We start from the raw sequence: 11759 nt of genomic DNA, 5'->3' as shown, positions 1-11759 counted from the left end.
TCATCCATGTAAAGTAGGTGGGATATTACTTTACCTCCTCTCCGCAAACGATAGCCCAGCCTTGAACTCTCCAAGAGAGTACTTAGGGGGTTCAAGGCTAAACAAAACCACAATGGACTCAAACTATCGCCCTGGAATATTCCCCGCTCAATCCTTATCGGTTCGTCATTACCATGATATGTTCGGCATCCTGGATAGCGAAGGACTGTCCGCCATTAAAATTAAGATTATTAATTTGATATATTATTACGATTTTTAGAAACATACACTTTCGACACACAAACACTTTCGAATTTTCACTATAATCACTTTCACTCTAATGGGAGACGTCCCTGGAACCTTCAAGATCCCACCGCTGCCACCAATGTTATAACGGAGTTTCCGAAAATCTTTTTAAAAAAGAAATTGAAAATAATTAAAACTGATTTATTAACGTTTTATTATTAATAATTTATAAAATAATAGACTTTATAGAACAATAAATGTGTGTCGCGATTGAAAGATGGAATGGAACTGACTGCTTGACTGTCTATCTTAGTACTACCGTGTGAAATGATGAGAAAGGGGTTGTGTCAGCATTTTAGCTAAGCCCGGATATAACAGTGCGCTTGTACCGCCTTGAGGCTGTACCTCTCGGTGAGCTTTATAATGAGGTAAACTACCCTGTTCGACACACTGGAGATTTCCACAACGTTGCAAGGGAGTTATAGGGTTGGTAACTAAGTGATTGCCGATTTCATTTGTTTAAAAATGTAACTTTAAGTTATAAAATGTTACATTACAAATTATCCATTCTTGTCGATGACTTTTTGCCATCGTTCTGGCAGTGTAAAAATTCCACGTTCGAAGTTTCTGATCTTTGCTATCAAAAAACTGAATTAAATGTGATCTGACATGATCAGCGTTTTTAAAGATTTTACCATTTAAGGAATTCTGCATGGAACGAAACAAATGGTAATCTGATGGCGCAAGATCAGGGCTATATGGTGCATGTGATAAAACATCCCAAGCCAGTTTCAATAATTTTTGGCAAGTAACCAAAGACCTTTTTTTTTCTCGCTGGAAAAACGCTTTACGCGCTTCCCCCACGTGATGGAAAGTGGGGGGGTGTGCGGGACTCCCCGGAGCCCTGGACGCCGAGTGCGCCCAAGTACGCCGGGTTTATTATTGATTGATTAATTTAGTTGCATTTCAGTAGCGGTCAGCGATCTCTTCCAGGCAACCGGTTGGCATAGGACATTATAATAAATAAATAAATTTAGGGTGGAGGTGTACTATAATACAAATATAATAAAGTAGTAAAAATAATACATACATATATAATGAGAAAATACACACATAACTAGTAAGAAAAACATACAGACAATTTTAAAATAAATGAGGATTGGAGGAGGAGAAAGGTAAGGGATGAAAATACGATTTCAAGTATCAGTATAATATTCGAAAATGCGACTGGGATTTAGCTCGACGTACCGCTAAGGGCAAGGAGTTCCATAAGCGTGCTGCGTTAATTGTAAAAGATTTTGAGTAATAAGTTGAAGAGTGAGAAGGGATACTCAAAATTAAATTATCCTCGGAGCGCAGAGAGCGACAATGAGAAGCGCCAAGGAACTTAAATCTCTCTTTTAAATAAAGAGGAACTTTTGGATTGAATAGGATACAGTAAAGAAATGATAGAATACGAGTATTCCTGCGAAGGCGGACTGGAAGCCACTTGAGCTTTTTGCGGAATTCAGAAACATGGTCATATTTGCGAAGCCCAAATATGAACCGTATACAGAGATTTTTAATGCGCTCAAGTTTATTTAGTTGCTCCTCGTTTAAATCGAGATAACATATGTCGGCATAATCTAAGATTGGTAATAGGAGAGTTTGTGCTAACGAAATTTTGGTAGGTATGGGCAAAAAGTTTTGTAACGTACGCAGAGAACCAATCACCGAAAACATCTTCCTGCCCACTTCGGTAACGTGCGGAATCCATGATAACGTTTTATCAAAGATTCTGCCCAAGTTTTTGACCTTGTCTTCAAAAGGAATAAGAACTCCATCAAATTTCACAGGTGGTAGATTAGTCCAATCAATTTTCGTTAATAACTTTTGACTACCAATTATAATGGCCTGCGACTTAGTTGGATTAACTGTTAGACCATGGGTTTTACTCCAATGAGAAATGTGTGCTAAGTCATTGTTGATTATGCTTATTTAGTTTGGTAAGTCATTTACATGCGACGTTAGGTATAGCTGAAGATCATCAGCATACAGGTGGTAGAGAGAAGATAGATGTTTAGTTATGGAGTTAATAAATATTGAAAATAAAAGAGGGGACAACACGCCACCTTGGGGGACGCCAGCATTTAGTACATACCAGTTGGAATAATTATCGTTAACACGTATACGTTGCCGACGCCCGTCCAAGTAACAATGAAACCAGTCAATTACTTTAGGAGATATGTTAAGAGACCTTAAGAAAGCCAGCAGAATATCATAGTCAACACTGTTAAACGCATTGCTGAAGTCCAACAATGTCAACAGCAACACAGTCACCCGCTGCTTATCCATACCAAAGCGAATGTCATCGGTAATTTTGACTAATGCAGTAGTCGTGCTGTGACCATGACGAAAGCCGTATTGGAAGGGATTTAAAAGATTGTTTTTGGAAAGGTATAAGCTTAACTGTTGATGTACCAGTCGCTCTAGGACTTTAGAGAGGAAAGGGAGAATAGATATTGGACGATAATCAGTAACACAGGAAGGGTTGGGTTTTTTAGGTATAGGAATCACTTGAGCATCTTTCCATGCAGAGGGAAATTTACCCGTGGTTAAAGAGTGATTAAGAATGGACGTGATTATAGGTGTTGTCATCAATATCACGTGTTGTGCTGTGACGATCTGAATCGATAATGGCTCTAATATGAGTATCTACTTCAACTGGAGCCAGATCGTTGAGCATTTTTTGATGAAAAATCACCAGAACAAATTCTGGCAAACCAATTTCGACACTGGCTTTCTTTCAAGGCTTAATTTCCATATGCGGCACATAACTTCTTTTGTGCTTGCGAGGCGTTCTTACCGTTTCGGAAGTAATACAATAAAATATGTATGAAGTGCACGTCCTGTTCTTCTAATTTTTAATGGGGATAAAAACAAAAGTAAGGTACTAATCTATATTTATTTTTTACTAAATTATTGTCTAAGCGATTAGAAAGAAATATAGGTTAGGTGCGTTGACCACTTTCACAAAACAAAAGAAAGCTTAAAGTCCATCTGTCCACAAAATCGGCAATCACTTAGTTGCCAACACTATATTTACCGGAAACCTAACGTCTCCTTGTGATTGTTGGTCAACCTCTCGGAAGTACATTAGGTGGCCCGATTTCAGGGTTACGGTGTCCTCTCCCTCTTTACGGACTTCACATAGTCCTAATATGGACCACCTAATTTTCTCAAGTTCTATCTCAAGTTGCGCAAGATGCGAGTCAAACCGTAGCGTGCGTCCGTTGTACATCGCCAGGGTCAGTCGGTTGTGGTGGCCTCCCGTAGCCCGGTGATTCTTAGCACCCCGCGTCCCGCCGTTACAATCGTCACCGCCATGACGAGGAATAGGGGGGCTGCCGGGAACTGCATGTGGAGGATATTGCCTATAATCGCCAGGCTGGGCAGGTGGGTTGGCGATCGCAGGAAGTAGCTTCTCGCACCGGTGACGCTGCTGCCCGTCATCGGCCTATGGTATTTAGCTATGCCTATTTTTGCCCAACGCTAGTGTCGCATTCGTACAATATAGTCCGTCTACAGGGTTTACAAAATCGATCGCTTGCGCATGCTAACGGATTAACCATATTGCATGAATAACGTAGATCTCCATAGCGACTTCCTCCCACTCGATTTCATTACGAAATGATGAAGGATATCTATAAAGTACGTCGCCAGCTAGTCCTGTTGTAAGATTCTACGCAAGTGAAGATATATTGTAAAGAATTGAAGATACTTTTTCACACCGCAAAATGCTTTTTCTTTTGTTTTTTTTTTTCATGTCTCATACATTACTGTGATTACAATGCAATGTGCTTTTTCAAATTTACTTTCGGGTGTGCAGCGCGACGCCCTTTGCACCGGCCGTGGGCGCTGGCCCACACCGTCTACACCATACGCCGCCACTGGAGGGATGAGTGAGTCAGGGATATAACTCAAGTTTAGTGAAACACACCTTTTTAAATTAAACTTCAGTTTTATACTATTTTCTGATACTCGTAGAGTAACTGTTAATTTATGCAACAATATATCTTTATGACCCAGCATTAATTCATACCATTTTAAAATTATACTTTTTTTAATAATTGTGATAACGGAATAAAATCTAGAAATAGAAACTCAATTTCTGAAATAGCAGATATGTTAATAAATTCATTAAAGTTAATGAATACGCAATTTAGTTTCCTCAATTATTTATTAAAGCACCACTGATTATATAGATGTGTTATTAAAATTGTTAAAATAATTATAAACTTATCTCTTAATAATAAAAGTCATATTCCACTAAAGAGGCACTTAAATACACTCAGTCGGCAAATACACTTTTTAATTAAACAATCAGATCACTAGTATAAGGCACTTTTAATTAAACTAGTAATATAATTATATTTTTATGCACTATTTATGAATATATTATAACGATTAGTAGTTACAAGTTTTAATTTTTGTATTAAATAGTGTTCCGTAGGAATAATTATTAATTTTTTCGCCATTTATATTATTTAATTTTGCGATGTTTCGACAGTTACAATAGCCGTGGGCATGAGTTAACAATTACATTCAAACCAAAATAAAATCTTATTAAATAAGGTATACATAGTTTTATTAGTAGACAAAGTTAAATGCTATATAAGAATTGTATTATATAATAATGCTTAAACCAAGTAAAGAAATTTATAATAATTATTTAGTACATAAAATATCTATTAGATATATTCTTATATAATTTTAATAATGTCAGTTCTTTGTTACTTCATAATAAAAATAAATGTTTTGGGAAATATTTCACAAAATATAAATTAATTACTTACTGGATGTATTTAAATTGAATCACAATTTATATTGCAATTATGTATTTATTATTACAAGTAAAGGCAGTGTAATGGCGTTGTTACTATTTGGCGTCTGGAATACAATACTTGTTTCAAATTTGCTTTAGACAGACTTAGACTTTAGATGTAAGGTTTTATGGCGGTGACGATGGTGGTGGTGGTGGTGGTGGTGGTGGTGGTGGTGGTGGTGGTGGTGGTGGTGGTGGTTGTGGTGGTGGTTTTGGATGGTTTTGGATGGTGGTGGTTTTGGATGGTTTTGGATGGTGGTGGTGTTGGTGGTGTTGGTGGTGTTGGTGGTGGCGGTGGTGGTGGTGGTGGCGGTGGTGGTGGTGGTGGTCGTGGTGGTGGTGGTGGCGGTGTTGGTGGTGGTGGTCGTGGTGGTGGTGGTGGTGACAGCGGCGGTGCGTGCGCTCACCGGCGCAGCGTGTAGTGGTGCGCGCGACGCAGACGGCGACGCAGCTCGGCGGGCAGGCGCTCGTAGCAGCGGCGGCAGGCCGGGCGCTCGTCGTACTCGTAGAACTTGCTACGCGTGCTCAGCGCTGTGTCGCACACGGCGCACGCAAAGTGGTGCACGCACCATGCCTTGTTCAAGGCCGTGAATACTGCAACACCGTGTTTACATTGGATAATAAATATAATAAACAAACCAGTTTTAAATATTTTCAACAGTGACCAAACAAAAGGAGCAGCTGACAATAACATTACAAGTGGATACTTTCCATTAAGAACACGCTCACTAACTTTGTCCAACAAGCAAATAGTCTACAAGATTTTAATCCTCAGACATCTGTTACATACATTTATATGAAAGTGTTTACTCATAAGTATTAAAGAGCCACCGCGAATAGCTTTATTCCTACTGAACAAACTAGCCAACTGGTGCCCACTAAAGTTAAACATGACCTGATAATTCAGAAGCCAATGTTCAGTTAAACACAAAATATCAATATCATTACAGGTCAAAAATAATTCAATATCTAGGTCCTTCCCTAACATTCCTTGAATATTTTGGTGCACCAGGTTTACAATTTTATTATTAGTTATTTTTTTTTTCTTTTTATTGGCTTCTATGGTAACTATACTATTGGTGCCAGAGACTACCTCCATTGTCTTAGAGTTTAATTTAAATTACTTGGAACATATTCCAAAATATATGGTCTTGTATTATTATACTGCTCAATAGAAGCAGTTGTCTGGTCAACCAAACAGTTGGTTGATTTTGTAACAATAAAATATGATAGCGTGCTTGCTATCTGTCTCTTATAAAAATTTGATAGGTGACACCTATCACATGTCAATAAACATGAACTATTATTAATTATATTATTAATATCAATTAATTCAATTTTATTATTGATGTCATTTTTTGATACATAATAACTATTTGTCATTATATGTAACCTATTATTTAATTTAAACCTAATTGCATTTTCCTGTGGCATATCTTTAATATAAGGAAATGTGAACATTAATATTCTTTCTACATTTAAATTTAATAATTTAGTGTAATAATAATCAAGAATTTTTTTGTTCACATTTCCCCTTCTCCCAACTAGTATGATTAGTGTAGTAGAAGGACAATGAGTACAATTCAAAATACTATTCATTATATGTGAGTAACTTGCACCTGGCATACAATAATTTGTTACTAATTGTCCCCTACACATGTCATTGAGCAAAACACCCATATCTCTTCCCATTCCATCACTATAAATTTTAGTACATTTTTTGGGAGGAACATGATGTGTTTTGCTTGGTATGGCGCTGACATGAGCTGTTGACTGAGATGGAGGCACCATACCAGAGCACAGCCCAGAACGATCCCCAGAGTCAGAAGCGCCCCGACAATCACAAGCATAGTGGTTTATGAGAGAGTCAAAGCGCTCCGAATTATACTTACTTAAGTCTAGTAGATTGTTCATGGCTGCGATATGACCAGTAATTTCATTTTGGGACAGTTCATATTTTTTTGATATGGTGTCTAAGGAGCTTTTTAAATATGATATCTCAGCCTGAAGAGCAGTCACATCAGCCTCATAACCTTGTCTCATATCTTTCACATTCTTATTATACTCAATCATTTTTAATTTGAGTGTATTTCTTTCCTTACAGATTTTTTCATAATTAAGGCAATTATTTCTAGATTTTATCAATTTTTGTGTTTTCTTAATATACCTATTAATTTTAATATATTTCTTGAATTTATTATTACTTAATACTAGACTGGAAGAACCCATGTCATCACCAGTCAAATCAATTGTCGAAATGTCTTTGTTACTGGTGAGCGGGGACACTAATGTGGCTTTATATCCAACCAGTTCATCATATAGACACTGGGTTTGAGAGGCCTTCAAATTGAGGTTATTGTTTTCTAATTCTGATATATATAGTTGGGCCTTATGTAATTTAGCTTTTAAGTCATTGGTGAGCATAAGAGCTTGCTCATACTCATCTCTGCAATTATCAAACCCACTGACTATTTCTTGCAAATTATTATTTTGTTCTTCCATTTCTACATATCGTAAATGTAACTGCGAAAGCTCAGATTTTAATGCGTTGTTTTTATTAAGAATTTGCAAGAATTCTTGTTCATTATCATCCCTTTCTTTTAACAGTAGATCACACTGAGTCCTGGATGCTTTTAGTTCCTGGAGCGTCAGCTGGAGTTGTTCCTCGGCCTGACGCGCCTTGGTGCTACGAGTCATCATGTTTTATAAAAATAGAAGTTATTAGATAAAATAATATAGACGGCGTCAGTGTGATCAAACAGTTGCTATAATATTTGACTTATAAATTGTGAAATAGGGTTTCTATAGTAAGTTAGAGGGATAACAAGAAGTTGAACAAGAAAACTTTTTAAAATTGAGTTCGTTACCTGCGTAATGTCAGCTGACGAACACAACACAAGAAAACACTGCACATTGACGAACGACACTCAGTATATTAATATACTTTTTATATATTACATTAATAACTTGATATAAATACAAAATTAAAGATAATACAGTTATTTTTTATAATAAAATAATAATTTTTATTTGTTGAGAGAAGTTTTTTATGACATTAGGCTAGTGTTGCCACAGGAAAACTCAGAAAGAGAAATTAGAAGAGAAATTAATGATGAATGAATCCCATTTGTATATAGAAAACTCATAATTATAATAAATTAATTGTATACACATACCATCACCAGCAATAACTTGATTGCAGACATAACAAAGGTTGCCGAATAACTGATGATAATGTTGTTCACAGTATGCCAAACCTTTCTTCTCATAGTGACGATGACCATGGAATGGCTTTTCACATTTGGCGCACACGAAATGCTAAAAAATATAGAATATTAATATAAAAACAAAAATATTCAACACAAAGGTAATTAAAGTAACGTAAAGTTTTTAGCATTTTTACCTCAACATGCCAATGTTTGCCCAAAGCAGTAACAATTCTTTCCTCTATAGGACGACGACAAGCCCCACATATGGGGATACCCATTTTATCATGGCAACGAAGACAGAAGAGGTTATTCTGAAAAAATAAAAATAATAACAATCGAATCACCTTCTTAATTTTACAGAAGTCATACTTTATTTTTTTTTTAGAGTTAAAGATATGTATACAATTTTAAAAGTTAGAGTTTTATGGAATCCAGAAGTCATTTCATATTAAAATTATAATTACTTAAATTAATATTTGTACTCTAACTTAAAGATTTGTTGTTAAATGAAAATGACATATCTATTTTACACAAAATTACCTTTTTAACATTTTCTTTTACAGCAATGAACCAAAATGTACACAAGAATAACCATTTGGTTTAGCAATATCTTAACAACACTGTACATAACATTTACAGTAATTATATACATGTATAGAATATTGATAAGTAACTACATACAACAACAACAACAGCCTGTAAATTCCCACTGCTGGGCTAAAGGCCTCTTCTCCCTTTGAGGAGAAGGTTTGGAACATTTTCCACCACACTGTTCCAATGCGGGTTGGTGGAATACACATGTGGCAGAATTTCTATGAAATTTGTCACATGCAGGTTTCCTCACGATGTTTTCCTTCACCGCTGAGCACGAGATGAATTATAAAGACAAATTAAGCACATGAATAAGCGGTGCTTGCCTGGGTTTGAACCCGCAATCATCGGTTAAGATGCACGTGTTCTAACCGCTGGGCCATCTCGACTCTTCAACTAATATATACGTATACGATACGTAACTACATAGGAAATATTAATAATATTCAATTTGAGCCTGAAAGTTTTTGTTTGTTCTATCTATCTATATATGTTAAAAACTCACGACATCATTAGCAGCATATCCCGGTCTGTTCTTGACCTCACGAGCGGTGTGATCGAGTTCCACGCCGCAAGTAGCGCAAGAGAAATGGTAGCCGTGATACACCTCACCGCGGTAACGCAGAGGCTCCCCATCAATTACACCGCTAAAAATATTACATACCAGTTTGAATAGATACCAAGCTCACTTAATAATTTTTTATTTTATAATAATTCAAGCATTATTCCAAAGCGTCTATCAATATAAAGCAAAATATACTACACTTAATTCACCATTAGTAAGTAACTTCTGTATGGCCAACTCAGAGTATATTAATTTTAGTGAATAATATAAAGTTAAACTTACTGGCACTTGTGGCATATATAATTTTGCAGGCCATCTGCTTTAATACGAGCATTACAAGCATGGCAGAGAGCACGGCCGGCATGCTTTATGAAACCAGCATCTGCCAGCTCAATATTACATTCCTCACATTGGAAACAAGCTGGATGCCAGTTTGAGTTCATTGCCTTAATCACACGACCAATCACAAATTCACCTTAAATAAAACCTCTAATTAGACTTTCTTAAAATATAAAAATATAATTACTGCATCAAATATTTAAAGCTAAAAAGAACAAGATATAAAAAGTTTACGAAAGTTAATAAATAACAGGATAATTTAGATAAAGTTACCACTTCACATACAATATTGTAAAAACTTACGGCATTTTCCACAACAAGGTGCAAATAGCACTTGGAAATCTCGTTCGCAATATTTTCGTCCTTCAAACTCGTAAAAAACGCCTTCCGGAAATACACGGAAACATTGTGCACATCTGCAATTGATATTTTAATATTACAAACAGATACTCCAATTTTATTATATGTTTAGATAATTAAACACTGGGACTCATAATTATTGAGGTAACTTTTAAAAAATAATCAACTCATTACATTTACATTTAATTGATGGCAAAACTCTTAGACTGTTTTTTTAAAATGCAGCTTCAATCTCTATTTAAAAAATCTTTACAGCAGAGAGCAAACTATTTTGATGCTGCAAACTTACAAACAGTGTTGGTATAGTAACAAAAATTGTTGCTCTTATACTTTACATATCAAAAGATAATCAATTACATGATAATATAAAACCACTTACACAAAACAACCAGTATGCCAAAGTTCACCATTAGAGTTGACAATCTTCTCATTTGGTTCAAACCCATCCCCACAGCGGGTGCAAAACATATTATCTAAAGACATATTCGCAATTCTGAAACATAAAAATAATTCACAACTTAATACCAAATGGTAACTATGTTACTGAATTACTCCTATAAACTACAGTGACACAGGATAAAGATTACTTAAAATTAAATGAGGAAAAATGTTTTCAGGAAATATTCATAAATTCTAAGGATTGCTCAGATATGTAAATTTGTAAGCTATACTACAATTTTTTTTATTACAGTTCTCAAGCAATTTGTGAGTGATATATGTTTACTAAAATATTATATTGCTGAAATATTTAAATTAAAATACAACAGTGATGAAGACAGACAGAATTGTGCCATGAATTTTCATAAGGATTAGTATTTGCAGTATTTTATTTTATAAGTCATTAACAAAAAAAATTATAATGATCTCGTTTCGATGTTTTGTTTGTTTATGTAAATGAAAAAGTTTACATCAACTAGGTTGTGTTTATAGTACATTCAAAGTAGGATTATGAAATTAGGTTGAAGGGTTAACATGTTATAGTTTAGGTATAACGATTGACATTGATATATGAATCATAGTTAATACCAGTATTGAGTAATGAGGCAATGTTATCTTTCCAAATGAGGTAAGCGTGTGTAGGAAGCAAAAGTCCATTTAATAGGACCACTCCCGTTTTAATTCTTAGTTCTTACCCGGGCATTTTTCCCTTCTAATTTGAAAAAATACTAATAGTGCTTCTTTCTGTTGAGTCGTAAAAAAATAGATCAATTGAAAACTAGGTATACTGCAAATAAAACAACTGAGATCACTTATATAGGTATAAATGATGTAATGGCAACCAAAATAGACTCGCCTTATGAGAAGGTTTCACTCACTTGTAACGTTGTGTTTAATACTTCAGGTCGATTATTTTAACATTAATCTTACACATTAAAAGTAAAAATGATAATGATTCTATAAAATTATATATATAACATTCATTAAAAACAAGATACAAATATTATTCGTCAGATGTTAATATTGTACATAAAAAATATGTCTTGCGATTCGTGTGTGCGTGACAATCGTAAACAATGCTGCCAGTTTCTTAAGCTGCCTATGTCAATATTACGGTACTGCGTGTTCAAAATAATGGCCACTTTTACTATTTGAGATTGGTCAATAA

At 35.3% G+C, this 11759-nt stretch overlaps 1 protein-coding gene across 6 annotated transcripts; it reads right to left on the bottom strand.

Moving 5' to 3' along the window:
- Positions 1-5400: 5400 nt before the first annotated feature.
- LOC124535060 (LIM and senescent cell antigen-like-containing domain protein 2) lies at positions 5401-11671 on the bottom strand. 6 transcript variants are annotated; one of them, XM_047111092.1, is made up of 9 exons: positions 11470-11671; positions 11287-11393; positions 10533-10646; positions 10097-10209; positions 9737-9929; positions 9395-9536; positions 8493-8609; positions 8266-8407; positions 5401-5683 (listed from the first exon to the last, which is right to left on the bottom strand). In XM_047111092.1, the coding sequence occupies exons 2-9, from the start codon at positions 11292-11294 to the stop codon at positions 5493-5495; spliced, it is 1020 nt and encodes a 339-aa protein (XP_046967048.1). In that variant the 5' UTR covers positions 11295-11393; positions 11470-11671; the 3' UTR covers positions 5401-5492. The 6 variants fall into 6 exon arrangements, with proteins under 6 accessions (XP_046967048.1, XP_046967049.1, XP_046967047.1 ...); XM_047111093.1 differs by having other exon boundaries at positions 5433-5683; positions 11287-11378; positions 11470-11665; XM_047111091.1 differs by having other exon boundaries at positions 5433-5683; positions 11287-11335; positions 11470-11665.
- Between the last annotated feature and the right edge of the window lie 88 nt (positions 11672-11759).

This window comes from Vanessa cardui, chromosome 14 (assembly GCF_905220365.1).
Source record: "Vanessa cardui chromosome 14, ilVanCard2.1, whole genome shotgun sequence".
Taxonomy (NCBI): Eukaryota; Metazoa; Arthropoda; class Insecta; order Lepidoptera; family Nymphalidae; genus Vanessa; species Vanessa cardui.
This window is presented reverse-complemented; position numbering and strand designations above follow the sequence as displayed.

Bases quoted from the DNA above. Each gene is read 5' to 3' on its own strand.
- LOC124535060 (XM_047111092.1), bottom strand. The intron at 10,210-10,532 runs GTAAGTGGTTTT...TATCAATTGCAG, and splicing joins TGGCATACTGGTTGTTTTGT to ATGTGCACAATGTTTCCGTG. The intron at 5,684-8,265 runs GTATGTGTATAC...ACGGTGTTGCAG, and splicing joins TCAAGTTATTGCTGGTGATG to TATTCACGGCCTTGAACAAG.